At 36.2% G+C, this 14802-nt stretch overlaps 1 protein-coding gene across 6 annotated transcripts in view; it reads right to left on the bottom strand.

Moving 5' to 3' along the window:
• Positions 1 to 5739: 5739 nt before the first annotated feature.
• Positions 5740 to 14802, bottom strand: part of LOC122637982 (WD repeat-containing protein 47) — a 47663-nt gene continuing 38600 nt past the window's right edge. For 5 of the 6 annotated variants that reach the window (XM_043830564.1, XM_043830565.1, XM_043830560.1 and 2 more), the window contains exons 7-11: positions 10622 to 10818; positions 9030 to 9199; positions 8624 to 8931; positions 7925 to 8165; positions 5740 to 7543 (exon numbers count right to left, since the gene is read on the bottom strand). In XM_043830564.1, the coding sequence (XP_043686499.1) occupies positions 7398 to 7543; positions 7925 to 8165; positions 8624 to 8931; positions 9030 to 9199; positions 10622 to 10818 (1062 nt within the window). In that variant the 3' untranslated portion in view covers positions 5740 to 7397. The remainder of the gene's footprint in view (positions 7544 to 7924; positions 8166 to 8623; positions 8932 to 9029; positions 9200 to 10621; positions 10819 to 14802) is intronic. The other variant, XM_043830561.1, reaches the window with a different exon arrangement.

The raw sequence follows: 14802 nt of genomic DNA on the forward strand, positions 1-14802 counted from the left end.
CGAGACAGAGAAAGAGAGAGAGAGAGAGAGAGAGAGAGAGAGAGAGAGAGAGAGAGAGAGAGAGAGAGAGAGAGAGAGAGATGGGCAAAGAAGAAGGACACGAGCTAAGGGTAGTGGAGCGAAATGTTCCAACCGAGGGGAGCACTTAGTGGAATACGTCTCAGTGATTATTGGCCGTGATAATGATCGAGTCCCTGCAAGTTGTCTATGGCGTGATTGTAGGTCGCGTTGGATCCTTAGGCCATGTGCGAGGGTGGTTATTAAGGGCGACTGGTTCCATCTCTGAAAGAAGAACTTCGTAAATCCAACGCTGGCCGTGATGGAACGCTTCGAAGATCCTTTAGAAAAAAAAGGTTTCGAAGGTCTTTTTCTTGATCCGACGTCAATCGAAAAATGTTACGGATGTTAAGAATTTTTCTCATTTTTTCCTCGTGTTGATCGCGACGATTAAGAAGATATTCGTTGGTTATATTAAAACGTTTTGTACGGACGATTATGATCGACGGGGCGAGAATCGCGAATGAAAAAAGTTATTACCAGTTTGGAATTTTAATCTACTTTCAGTAAATATTCTTTTAAGTGCCATAAAGATTCCCGCGACATTCACGAATGTTGTTGCCGATCTGACGAATGTAACGACGTATGAGTTTCACGGCGTGCCTTGTTGAATTCTTTATTTGCGAAAGTGGCTATTTGGACCGACGTATTTACCCTCGAGAGACAATGTAATAGCCCGGTAATTAGGCGAGAACGATTAAAACTGCTCCTTAATTGGCAGCATCGTAGAGCCATCCGAGTGATTTGCACTCGCGAGTTTCTTCTTCGTTCTCTCTCACCCTCTCTCTCTCTCTCTCTCTCTCTCTCTCTCTCTCTCTCTCTCTCACTCACACACATTCACATACACGCACATTCACCACTTCGCTTTCGCATAGCGCTCTCACCTTCTTTTTCTTACCGCTTCTGCCTGCGCGTTACCCTTCGCCGATAAATCACCTTACCTCGTGTAAGTAGTAACTAGTAACCGATTCGCATTTGTATGACTCTCGTGAGATATTAGCTATTACAAAGAGTTATGGCAAGAGCGGGAGAAGGCACCCTCGCCTTCCCCCCTCAGCTACGCTGGGGTGGCAATGACTGTGATCCCAGGTGATAAATTGCATCGTGAAAGCGTGCTTGTTGAGTTTTTTAAACGCACGATTTTTACAAGATCACAGAACGGACAGACGATCCTTTTAAAGGAATCTATGAAATTGGGATTATCTTTCTCGGCTTTAGAAACGATAATCGATACACATGACCCTTTCTCCTTAAAATAATATTACAAAACTCTTCTATTATAGTTTCGATCGTTAACTAAATTGTAACTATGTTAAATAAGCGTGCTTTTTACACCTGTCTCAAACAAATCACCGTTTAACTGTCCTCCAACTCATCCCAAGCCTCCCTCCTCGCCCACTCGATTTGTTTTTTCTCCGAACATTTTCGAATTTCTTTATGCAAATATTTTCGCGAAAATACCTATAATAATCTCTAATCGTTTTAAACAGAATGATTTTTTGCGTCCACATCTTTGGCAGATAGTACGTTAGCCATTCATTGCCGTAGGCATTTCTATATTTTTGTCACGCGAAGTTTTGCTGTTTTCGTAGGGGCATAACGACAACTGTATAATGATTTCGTCTAATGACTATTCTTAAGAGTCGCATTATAGACCGACCCGGTCCGACTTTCTTTGAAACCCTTTACGACGAAAACACCTCCAGGTGTTACTCTTATAGTAGAATTTTCAAACTGAACTTACCTCGAAGTGATCTTAGAAAATTCTTAGGAACGATTAAAGTGAGAACATCGAGCGATAAAAAAAAATTGTTTAACCCTGAAAGATTCCCCTTTTATTTTTGTTTAACGTTGAAACGCATCTCGGCCATATTTGAACATAATATAATTATGTTCGTTCCTTTTTTCCTTTCTTTTTTAATCCTCTTGTATTTTCTTGATCTCCGTTTGATGAAATATATTTAAATAAATTTATCTAATCTATTATTAGGAAAAGAAAGAAATTTCTTTAGAGAAAGAAAGAGAGATAAATTATACGCGTTTCAACGCATTTTATTCGGCCATCAAAGACGATTATGTCCTTTACTGTGGCAACGCCTCGAGGTAAAAATCCCTCTCTTTCAAAAAGAAGAAATTTTGGTGTTTCGTTCGGTCCACCCTGTTGCTCCTCTCCAACTTTTCGAACACGTCGCGCGAATCTCGTTCGTTTCGACGGCGACGCGAAATCATCTTAAGCGCCAAATTACACGTATGCTAAGTGGCCGCGATTTAAATTATTATTATCATCGTGCTGCGCGCCTGCCACGGAATTGCCCTTCCGAGAATGATTATACTCGGAGCCTGGGGTGGCTCGGAGCCGCGTGCGTACGCTTCGTTTCGTTTCGTTTCTCTTTCGAACTTCTCTCTGCTCTCCTCTCATTTGAATGTGATTTCAACTGAGACAGTGGTACGCATTTCTATAAATTTTACTATCAAATTATGTTCCTTCCCTTGTATAGAAATTTCATGATTAATCGATTATATTCAATGTCAAGACGTTTTTCCTACGAAATTTCAAATAAAAAAGAGAAAGGGAGAAAGAGCTTGATAGAGATATATAAAACGTAAAGATTTCTAAACGATAGAATGAGAATCACTGTAGAAATGATAGAGTATACAAAGCAATTCGTGCGCTCGAGCTCGATTGAAGGCGATTCTCGTAATACGTTATTAATTTGAATGCCTCGTGCGTGATGAATTATTTAACGATGTGATTAGCCTAATGCATAGTGAGTCCTCTTCCTTTTCTCTCTCTCTCTTTCTCTCTTTCTTTTTCTCTGTCTCTTTCTCTTTCTCCATCGACCGAGTTCTCATCTTCCTTCTATTTCGCTAGATAACTTTTTCGTGATCTTGGACGCAACATAGACCCAACTCGAAGACCTCAATTCTTTTAATTGCTTAACTCGGAGGAGGATGAACTGTAGGAGAAACTGTAAATCTTTCTAAGAATAACGTTTATCTGATTATTATCATTGTACTTATACGGTCACGGTTATTTTCTACTTCAACTTTTATACGATAATCTATTGTAAAATAGAAATAAATAGATGATTATCCAAGTCTGAAAAAAAAATAAGAGTTCAATTTTTTCCCTTTCTCTTTCTCACCATTAAAATGAGATATGGTGTCTATCGAAATCCATAATATGATATTAATCGGTCGATTTCAAAAGAAAGAAAAAAGAATTTACTGAAAATTTCTAAGTACCTTCAGGGACATTCCAAGCTGAAGATAACAGAGTATTCAAACTGGAGGCAAGAATAGCTCGTTCGTTCTGTATAAAGATGAAGAAGAAGAACTAGAAGAAGAAGAAGAAGCTGAAGAAGAAGGTACCTCTGCCTGGAGTGAACTCTTTCGATGATCGTCAAGTGGACTCCGGTGTAATTAGGGCTCATAGTTTGGCCCGCGGTGAATACTTCGAAAAGTTTTTCTACCGAAGGTGAAGGCGAGCGAGATGAGCAGACAAAGAATTCGTCGAATCGACAGATGGTCTCGCGTCAGATGTTACGGAATTTCGTGGGTGGGTCCAAAGACCCAAAGACGTGTCCCTGAGGGCGTTAAGAAGGAAGTTGGTCGAGTTACGATGGTTATTTTATGATATATATATATACTTCAAAACGTTGTTTCGTCGAGGCTTTGTCGTTTTACCCGATTACAGTAACTCCTTTACATTCTTTAAAAATTTGAACGACTTTAGAGAATAAAGAATTAAAGAAAAAAAAAAAAAAAATAAATAAATAAATAAAAAAAAAGAAACAAAAAAGAAAAGAAACGCATGATTAGGGACACATCAAATTAATATGGTTATTCTATTTCCAATTTCTCGATCGCAGTAATTCGAATCGTTTATCCTCTATAAAAGAGAGCCTGACCTATGCGAACCCTTTCTACCTCCTTGCTTTGAAAATTGCTGCTCTCGGAATGAGGGTCATAAAGAGAAGGCAAAATCGTAGCAGGCGCCTGTATCTTCATTTTCATTAATTCTTTCGAAAATAGGACGAGCTTATGAGTGTATTCGTTTATCCCCATACAATTTCATGGAATTTTATCCTTTAAAATAACTTAAGCCGATCTTTTTACTTTACGTGGGTGGAAGATTAGATAATCACCAGTTATTATGGGAAATTTTTTAAAGTATACAAAAAAATGAACGAACGAACGAAGAGAAGGTAAGAAAGATAAAAAAAGAAAGAGAGAGAGAGAGAGAGAAAGAGAGAGAGAGAGAGAGAGAGAAATTGGATCAGGGGAATCATTGTCTACTTACATTCTACCGCTGCTTCCACGTAGAAAGTAATCTCGTTTCTTTTCCTTCTTAGGGTACCTTAATCGCCTCGATCGTTATTCGAAACGCTTCCGAAAATGTCTGGTCTTAAGATAGTAAAGATTCCCCTCGTGATAATTTTCTTCGACGATGTAATCGGCATCGGACAATAAGCGATTTAAATAATGCAATTTTTATTGTTTAAATTAGACGTGTGACATTGTTATATTTGTATCTACAGGAAAAGTACGAAGTTATAAATTACGCTAATATATATAATATATATAATATGTATATATATATATATCTATATATATCTGGTAATAATCGATACGATATAATAATAAGATGGAGTTTCCTTCTTCTTTACAGATTTCTTTTCTTACATGTATTCGTGCGAATGCGACGATGTTTCCTTCTAGACGACAAATAATGATGAGTTAGGTGAGTTAGGATAAGGAATTTTATAAGTTTTAAATACGTCGAAGATGGAAGAGTTAATTTTTTCGGATGGAGAGAGAGAGAGAAAGAGAGAGAGGGAGGGTGAAGGAGTCGAGGATGGATCGTATAGAGTAAAGATAGAAAGAGATAGCAAAGACACGAAAGATACAAAAATAAAGTGTGATTCACCGAAAGCAGTCACGACAGAAGGCACGACAAATTGCTATGCGTAAACGACGATCCTCACAATTGATTTTAATCGATACCGATTAAGGAGATAAAATCTTATCCTCAAGTGCGGATCGTTATTTGCCTTGAGCTCCGTACGTAAATCGTAAGAAGCTTTTAATGACTTCTTTGAATGCTTCGTGTGAAAATCGATATGATATGGACGAGGGCAAGCGATTCTACGCGACGAAGAAGATGAAATCTCGAAAACTTCAGAGAACACTCGTCTGAATCATTTTCAAATCTATATGTGTGTGTATATATATATATATATATATATATATATATATATATATGTATGTATGTATGTATGTTTGTATTTATATTTTGATACTCGCTAATAACAATGTATAATAGCGTAGTTCTCTTAAATATCTTGCAAAAGTAAGTGATGATGAATCGTACGTCAAAAGATAGTCCTTTCGATTTTAATTCAAATTCACGACTTTATCGATTCTAACTTTCTTTGTGTTTGTTATTCCTTTCTAAATATACTAAGTTTTATTTATCGCACGCATGTACTTTATTCTCATTGTATACTATATCTAGCTCTATCTTTTTCTTCGTCGGCGAATAGAGAATATGTTTGCACGAAATAAGAAAAACTTAATTCCATCTTATTAATTTCATTTTCGAGTATAGAAGAATCGAGAGGATGATCGAAAATGATTGTATTTGCCAGTATCAATCAACAGGATCGAATCTATAAGGAATTCATTAAATCGAAGTATGTATTTACAGAGAAAACGAAAAAATTTTTTTTTTCTTATACAACGTTGATGATATTCCGAAACGCTGGATGAAAATACGAAAGGACAAAAATTAAATTCTCTTCTTTCGGTTTCTTTTTCTTTTTAACTACTACTACTTCGAGAGCTTTGGCGATCGCGAAAAGCAACTTAAGTCTATCTCATCGATGTTTCAGATTTCTACCACACTATATGTTCTCAGAGAGAAAAACTCGTTCTATATTCTTATCTTGTTATCGCTCGTTTTGCAAATGTGATAAATAGCGACATTGCGAGTTTGATTTCTTTTTTTTGCTTTTTTTTTTAATACGAATAAATATACTTATACTATATATATACATATATATATATATATATATATATATATATATATATACATATACATATACATATACATATACACGTTTAATATTTGTATATTTGGCGTGATTCGTAAATCGTCAAGATGAAAATCGATAATGAACATACATGAGCATAGTTATCGTGTGCGAATCAGTAGTAGTATTTTATCTGAAAAAAGGTACAAATAAAAGAAAGAGCATTTCGATTAAAAAAAAAACAGATTGATTTATATAACTGATCGAAAATGAATGAAAACCATTAACGTAGAAACGAGGCAAAATTAATCACGAGGAAAGTAAGTTCGCGCCTATCTTCGTATGTTAAAAATAAAATCGTGTGACGAATTATTGATCGTGATAACGAATGTAAACAAATAAAATATATGAACAATGAAAAAAAAAAAAAAAACGAAAAGAAAAAACAAAAAGAGAGCACTCAAAGATTAGAACTTAAAATACGTAGACTGTACAAGAGCACGTATTCGTCTACTTGAATGATTCTTAATCGGTTGTGTTACGTTAACGTATTTACATCACTAGATAATGCGATCATAATCATATATAAAAGAGAGATAGTTTTTAGTTAGAATAGAGCGAGACAAACGCGAAGTCCTGCCAATTTCGGCTTCTCGAAAATCCTACTTCTTTTTCCACGTGCGAGAACGTAACGTTACGTTTCTTCGATAATAACGCGTTTATAAAAAGTTCTCATTGAATATACCACAACGAGATTAACTCCTTCGCAGTCTTATAAATTCCTATCGCAATTAGCGACTTCCTATCCTAATCAAACTTCGAGTCGAAATAAGATAGATCGATCCTCGATCACATTGCTGCTCCTACTTCGCTTTACTTATACTTTTGTCTCTTTTCAATAACGAGATACTCAAAGCATGTAGTAACGATATTGTATTTAATCGTATATCATCCCCGTGCAATTATAACTCGAATGCACTTTTAATTGGTCACAATGAAGCACGAAATACACGGGGAGATTTCTTTCTCGTTTATCGCGTAGGTCGATCATTCTACGATCCCTTTCTTCTTCTCCTTTTTTTCTTTTTTTTTCTTTTTTCTTTTTTTAATTTAATTTCATCACTCCTTTTTTTTTTTGCTTTTCTTTTTCTCCCTTTAATTATGAATAAATTTTTCGTGAGAAAAATTCTCGTGTGATTGGCGTAGAACGAACGATCTCAAGATCGCGATGAATGATCTTACAAAAAGGATAAATAAATAATAACGTATGAGAAGGATAAGAATTTCTTCATCTTGATTCCCCTTCTAAATCGGTGGTAAAGCCCACAATGTCGCGGTTTTGTCGGCCGATGTGCTAAGAAAAGAGAACTCCGTTGGATGCCAACGTCCGGAGATTACTTTGTCCTGATGCTGGGCAACCACTACGCTTGGAAGTGGCATCGTCAGATCACCTGCGAGAATTTTAACGATTACAAATCGTTCTGACATTTCCATTTCTCAAACGTTCCTCGATATAAAATGTTTCGTTTAGGAAAAATCTTAATATTGCATAATTGCGGTTCTACTTTCGCTCTCTTTTTTAAAAAAAAGAGAGGGAGATAGAGATAGATAGATAGATAGATAGATAGATAGATAGATAGATAGATAGAGAAAGAGAGAGAAAGAGAGAGAGAGAGAGAGAAAATTCAATTATATAATTCTGAAATTTTGTTAGAAATGTGTTTAAATCATATGCAAGATTTTTGTTTAACCGATTCGGTAAGTTATCTAGATGTGGTATAAAAGGTAAACTGCATTAATATAAAATTATTTTCACATTTCTCAGAACGTACCTTGAAGATCGGTAAGTACCAACTTATTATCATATCCTCCTGTAAGTAGGTAATAAGCGGAAGGAGAGAAACGTATGCTTCGAATATCCGCAGCATGAGGTTTGAAACATTGAACTGTTCTTCCACCTCGAATATCGAAAAGAACGCAACTGCTATCTTCGTGTCCAGAGACTAGAAGACGTCCTGAAGGATCGACGCAGAGAGCAGCGACCGGACTGCCAACCTGAAACGACATCAAATACTGCTAAGACAGATAATACTGATAATCTTTTATATAAATGCCGGAGACGTCCGATAAATATTCGATCCTGTGTGTGTATGTGTATGTGTTTGTACGTATGTATGTAAGGAAAAGATAGAGTGAGATTGTGGATGAGATGCTGTGCGATTTAAAAAACGTAGATCGAACTTTTATCGGACGTAAAACTAAAAACTGAATAAAACGAAAATAATGAAAAGATTTCATGCTTAGCGCCTTTGAGTTTATATTTGACGAACGTGTGAAATACATAAATTGATCGAAATAAATCGATCAATTTCGATGTTGAAACGTCGTCAATAGTTAATAAATACCTTGTGCGGTGGAATATGAGATCTACTCTATCGACGAGGTAAAAGTAGAGAAGTTGAAGAGATACAGTACGCGGGTGAAAGGAGAAGAGAGATAAACGTGACGACACGACGTTAAACTAGACTTACCCTGCTACCAGGTACCGTCGCAGGTGTGACCATATTAACGCAGCCTCGTGTTCTAAGGTCCCAGAACCTGACCGTTTTATCTTGCGATCCACTGACGAACATGGCGCCTCCCCAGTTGTAGAGGGTCAAAATGTGACCACTATGACCGCTGAGAGCTTGGAAAGGTGTACCGGTTGTGCAATCGGTAACGTAGATCTTACAATCTCCAGCACCTCCACTGATCAGGAGGCTGGATTTATTCGACGTATCCTCCAAAAAGCATAAATCACGAACCGTAGCATCGTGCATCGTCAATTCTACCTCTTGACCTATGTAATTATAAAATATTTATTCAGATTTATATCATCGCATATTTTGAACCGACGATCAAGGAATATTTTCTTATATCAAGAAGGACAATATTTACCTTCAAGACTCGAGGTGTCTGCATTGAAACGCATAAGTTTGACCGTCTTGTCGTTACTTCCGGTTGCCATTAGCTGACCATCTGGTGTCCAAGCGAGACAATATATCGAGCCCTTATGATGCTTCGTTCTCTTTGAGAGAACGGTAGGTTGATAAGTTTGATGATCCTCCCTAGTAACGGAATTAATTATAGATTTCTTCTTAACATTAATATCGGAATAATTAATAATAAAATATTTAGCGTTGAAATATACAATTTCTCTCGGATAAAACCCGTCAAAGTCGCGAGAAAGAAAATCCTCGACGTTCTCAGAGATCATCACTTTCTTTCATCAACGCGTTCGTCTTCGTTCCCAGCCCTCGTTTAAAACGTCAGTCTATTAAACGGAACGTAGGAGTATGTACTTACGTACGTGTGTATATTCGAGCGTGGGAGCGAATAATGTTTTGATGGTGTTAACGATCAAAAAGGAAAAGGAAAAGAAGAAAAGTAAGGACGACATTAATTTTATCTTGCCACTTTCACGGTGCTAATTTTCATCTCTTTAAGTTTCAACTCGACTGAGTTTTATACGAAAAGAATTGAAAGAAAGTCACCAAGAAGAGTAAAACATCGAGATAGTAAGATAACGTTTTTGATCCGATATTTTATAGTTACATCGTAATCGATGATAATTGATATTTTCGAGGTCGAACGCGTAGAAGATGCAACTAACTTTGTAATTTCGTAAGAGTTAAATATCGACTTCCTCTTATGCGAAATGACGCGTCCGTCAAACCCATCGATTTCTCGCGGAAATCCTGTATTTTCTCGCATGTCGAAGAGATATCGTCTACTTTTATTTCCGCGATTCGATTAAGTCACACTTGTAATTTACGATTTCTCGCTCGTCCGGCGCGAAACAGCTTGCATAGCGTACCTATCTACCTAGCTAGCTACCTACCTACCTACCTAGCTACCTACCTATCGCGCACACCATAAACTACCTATATATAAATTTCCGCTTTCTACACGAGCTTGCCATTCCATGTATCAAAAGCGTTGCCTTTGAAATGAACACAAACTCGATGTAAGCGAGCGACTTACGGAAGCAAAGAAAATATTTCAATCAAGAAACTTTGCAAATTTAAGACAAAATTCATCTCCGATACGATAATCTTATGTACGTATTTTAAATAATAAAAATGAAGTCGATCGTTGACGTTAAAAGCAGCGATCGAACGAGATCTAGCCTACTCCTTTTTTTTTCTTATTTTTTTTTTTTCTAAATGACTAAACCGGTCCGTAATATATCGAAATTTATTAGTATCTATTTTCGAATACGAATCGAGTTTAAGTTGCCAGTTTGGTAATTCGATAAAGATCGCTGATATCCCGTGTAAAAATGTTTTAACATCAAGGAAATCGGATGGAAATGACATTTTACGTCGACTTTGAAATGAAAAATTGAAAGGGGAAAAGAAAAAAAAAAGAAAAGAAAAGAAAAGAAAAGAAAAGAAAAGAAAAAGATAAAGAAAAGAAAAATGAAAATTTTTTTATCGATTTGACGATGGAAAGGTAATTGAAGGAAGGTCGAAAGAAACGTTTCTTACCTAACGTCGTGCAGTTTAGGATAGGCGCATATTCGGACCGTTTTTGAGTTCGATCCCACGGCATATAGTTTACCGTGAGGGTGAAATTCGGCACAACGAACTGCTTGTACATCTTCCAAAGCTGTGACTGGAACAAATCTCGGCCTACCACCGTTGCTGCTTCCATTGCTAACGTCGAGATCTGGTCTTGGCTCTTGCTGCAAGAAAAGGACGAATGTCACGTAACTCGAATATTAATAAATAATAATTGATATTAATCGCAACGATATTCGTTTAAGGTTACGATGATTTAAATAGATTTTCTTCTTTCTTTTTTTCTTTTTCTTATTTTTTATAGTAGCAATCATAAAGCGTAAATTCATTTTGCTTATATATCTTCTTGCACAACGGCGTGCACTTCGCCACGCTTTTACTTTCAGCTTCCCGACTTCGTCGATTATCTTGATGGACAAATTAGCAAAGCAAATGAGCGGCTACGCTGTTGTTTGGTACGGGAGACCGAGCAATACGAGATCGTGCTCGAATTCGTTTTCACGGAGTCGTACGTCTAACGGTGCAAAAACGAGACGTTGCAATTTCACGTGAGAACTTCATTTGCAATCGAAACGTAGCGTTAGTCTTGGCAGGTAATTCCTTATTTTGATATTTATGTTCTAACGATCGCTATCGTCTTCTTCGTTCTGTCTTTTTAAATAATAATAATAATAATAACAATAATAATAATAATAAATACGAATATGTATGTCCATCGTCATGGAGATTTGAACATCCTTGTGACGTAATCGAATACGATTAATAGCTATACGTACGAAACGTACTTACATATGTATGTTACCCCAATGGTCACCCAACAGTTTTCTTACATAATTTATTCAAAGAAAGTTTTAGTGTACATCTGGACAACGTATACGATGATTGCTATGATATTGCAAGGGTCGAAGAGAAATGTCGATTGGATAACGTGGCTTGAAAATCGATTAAAAAGGTATTGATTGAAATGATTGAGAAACATTTACAATCGCGCATATCTACGTAATATATGTAGTTTTAGACAGAATCATTGTTACAATCACTAAATTCTTGAATGCAATGAATCATTTTCCTTGCGAAAGAATTGACGGTAAAAGGAAGCGTGAAATCTGTGGTTTCTTGCGAGGAAACGAAAGAAAGAAACAGGTGTATCCAAAGTTATGAAAAGACGGATAATAAAGATATATATAAAATTCTGTTTTGATTTGACCGGATCCGTCTTTCGAGGAATGCTAGAAAAGTGTACCAAGATCTAGGACAGGACATGTGCGGAGCGACTTGAGCAAGTAAGAAGCATTTACGAACGTTGCTTAGTCACGGACGTTGTATTCCGCTTTTTCGAGTCGCGTGTCATGAATAATCCATGGCATATCGTTTGATCGTTAAAGTCTAAATCAATAATCGATGACCATTTACGAGTTCCCCGATTTAAAAATCAATCGAACGAGATTTTCGATTGTTTCGTTGACGATCATTTCACGACTAATTTAATTGCGAAATTAAACAGGGATGAACGATAACGATTACTACTGTAGATAAAATGTTCACTTTCTTCAAATTTCAACGATAACGTCTTCGACGATCGTTCGACGTTGCTAAGATGGTACGAACAGTTTGACTTTTATATGCGCTGAAGTTATCTTACCGTGAAATGGAAAATAAGAGAAGGATCTTATTTTCCATTTCACATTTATTCCTTATAGGAATTGATCGTTTCTTTAAGAGAATCTCATCGTTGCGTGCTTTACGAGTGAGAACGAGGTCGTAAAAAAATCGATCGAAGTTCCGGGAAAATTCCTCCCATGGATCGACCATCAAACTTTCTTCGGATACGATTTAATGAATCGGAAAGGATCGTAATATAAATTTTACGAAGAAAGGAACGACGATGCTTCCTTGCGAATAAAATCTTCATCACTATCGTGATCATCATCATTACCATCTGTCTTTTTTTTTTTGTTTTTTTTTTTTTATAAAGATAACTTCTTCGTTAATTCCTTCGACTTAATTACTTCAACTTTTTTTAGAAAGCAGTTCGAAGGCTATTGTCAGCTATCTTTATTGTCATTGAAAATGTATTTTAATAAATTCGATTTTATCGATATTCTATCATTGCAATTTTACGATTAATAACTTTTTACGAACGATTTTAGAAACTATAGTTACTCCTTTCTCCATGACGATTATGGAAAAAAGAAAAAGGAAAAAGAAGGCGTGTCATATATCATGAATATATGTCCTCTCTTCTGCATTTATCAACCGGATGTCTCGAAGGTTTCAACGAATCTCTTAAGTCGAACTTAGCCAGTTTCAAAGACGGATTCAACGACGCGTGGCTCGATGAAAAACAACTAATAAAGAAACCTTGACCTAATTGCAGATACACAGCGACGGCATTTTACTTTCCGCCGGTTACATCGTTTAAATCCGATAAATTATAAACTATTCCGTTCTTTTCATTTTATCTTTTGAAATATACATCTCTTTCTGAATTAAACTTTCTCGACACAGCATCCATTAGCACACGAACGAGTTGCTAGTGGACGAGCACTTTCGATTAAATTCGTTATCAGCTTTAATTTCACTCCTTTATCGTCGAACGAATTTGTGATAGATTGCTCTCTTTTTATTATTATTATTATTATTATTATTATTATTATTATTATTATTATTATTATTATTATTTATTATTGATTATTATTTATTATTATTATTGTTGTTGCTATTATTCATTTTCAATAATTTAGAACGAGTTTAGAAATCTTTCAGACGGCTAAAGATGCCGTCAAACTTCGATAGAAATCCGAATGAAAGACTGCCGAAGGCCTAATGAAATCTTTCACGCAAAACAAATGGAATACTATTATCTGAAAAGCTTTCGTTCGTCTCGATCAGAGTACGTACTCGAGAAGAGTAAAGTCCGGTGAAATCATTCGGATTATACATATCTAGGCCACGGCATACTTTTTCGACGTTCGACTCGTTCCAACAGATGCCAAATGCTTGAATCAAAGTGTGCGTATAACACCCAAGATTTGATGTAAATCGTTTGTACGAGAAGAAAGAAAAAGATAAAGAGGAATAGGCAAAGAAAGAAAGAAAGAGAAAAAAAGGAACAAAAAAGGAAGAAAGGAAAAAAAGAAAGAAAGAAAGAAAGAAAGAAAGAAATGTTAGGAAGATTTAATCCGATTTTTTGAGATTTCTTCAAACATCAGATTCTCTCAATTCTCTTTCGTCGATTTGATAAAAGAGGATACTTCGATTAAACTATAAATTCTATTATGAAACTACAGCTGCCGTTTAATTAATCACAATCGAACGTACGTTTCCGTCGACGAGAGAGAATTTCGTAAGAGACCGCCCGTGCTAATACATATGCGTTCTCATACACACGCGCGCGCGCGTTTGCCTTCCGATCATTTCTCATTCAATCGAGATAAGACTATAATTTTCCTGACGGTGCTCGATACGTTCTCTATGGACTTTTTTTCCAGGACAAGAGGCATTTCAACTGATAGCCACACGAATGGACGCGTAATAGTTCAAAGGATAACATCGTCGTTATTAGAGAGAGAGAGAGAGAGGAGACGAGCAAGAGATTTCGTTTCGAGTAAAAGGAAGAGAGAGAGAGAGAGAGAGAGAGAGAGAGAGAGAGAGAGAGAGAGAGAGAGAGAGAGAGAGAGAGAGAGAGAGAGAGAGAGAGAAGGAGAAGGTTAATAAAAGGGAGATCTCTCGAAACTTTCTACGTCGAAGAGCTACGAACACGTCATAAGTTTTAATTATACGAAGAACGATTACAACGTTTGTTAATTTGCTTTCATTTGGTGTTAATTGAAAAAAAAAGAAAGAGAGAAAAAAAATTTCTAGGTGGGATCTTATTACGAATTATTTTCTTTTTCCTCGAAACTGAAATATTTCAGCACGAAAACAAGCTCGATTTTTGTTAGTTTGAATAATTACGTCATTTGAAACGACGAAACTAATCCGTACGTTCGCTTTCACGAAATAAATCATGTCTTTCGAAAGCATTCTCATCTCAACAACGATCGTATCTTTTATACGAATTTTTTCTACGAGCTTTCTTCTTACCTCCGGAAACAGGCGTTAAAGATATACCTTAATTTGTGATAATTGAAATAGATATCTAACGA

This window comes from Vespula pensylvanica, chromosome 2 (genome assembly GCF_014466175.1).
Source record: "Vespula pensylvanica isolate Volc-1 chromosome 2, ASM1446617v1, whole genome shotgun sequence".
Taxonomy (NCBI): Eukaryota; Metazoa; Arthropoda; class Insecta; order Hymenoptera; family Vespidae; genus Vespula; species Vespula pensylvanica.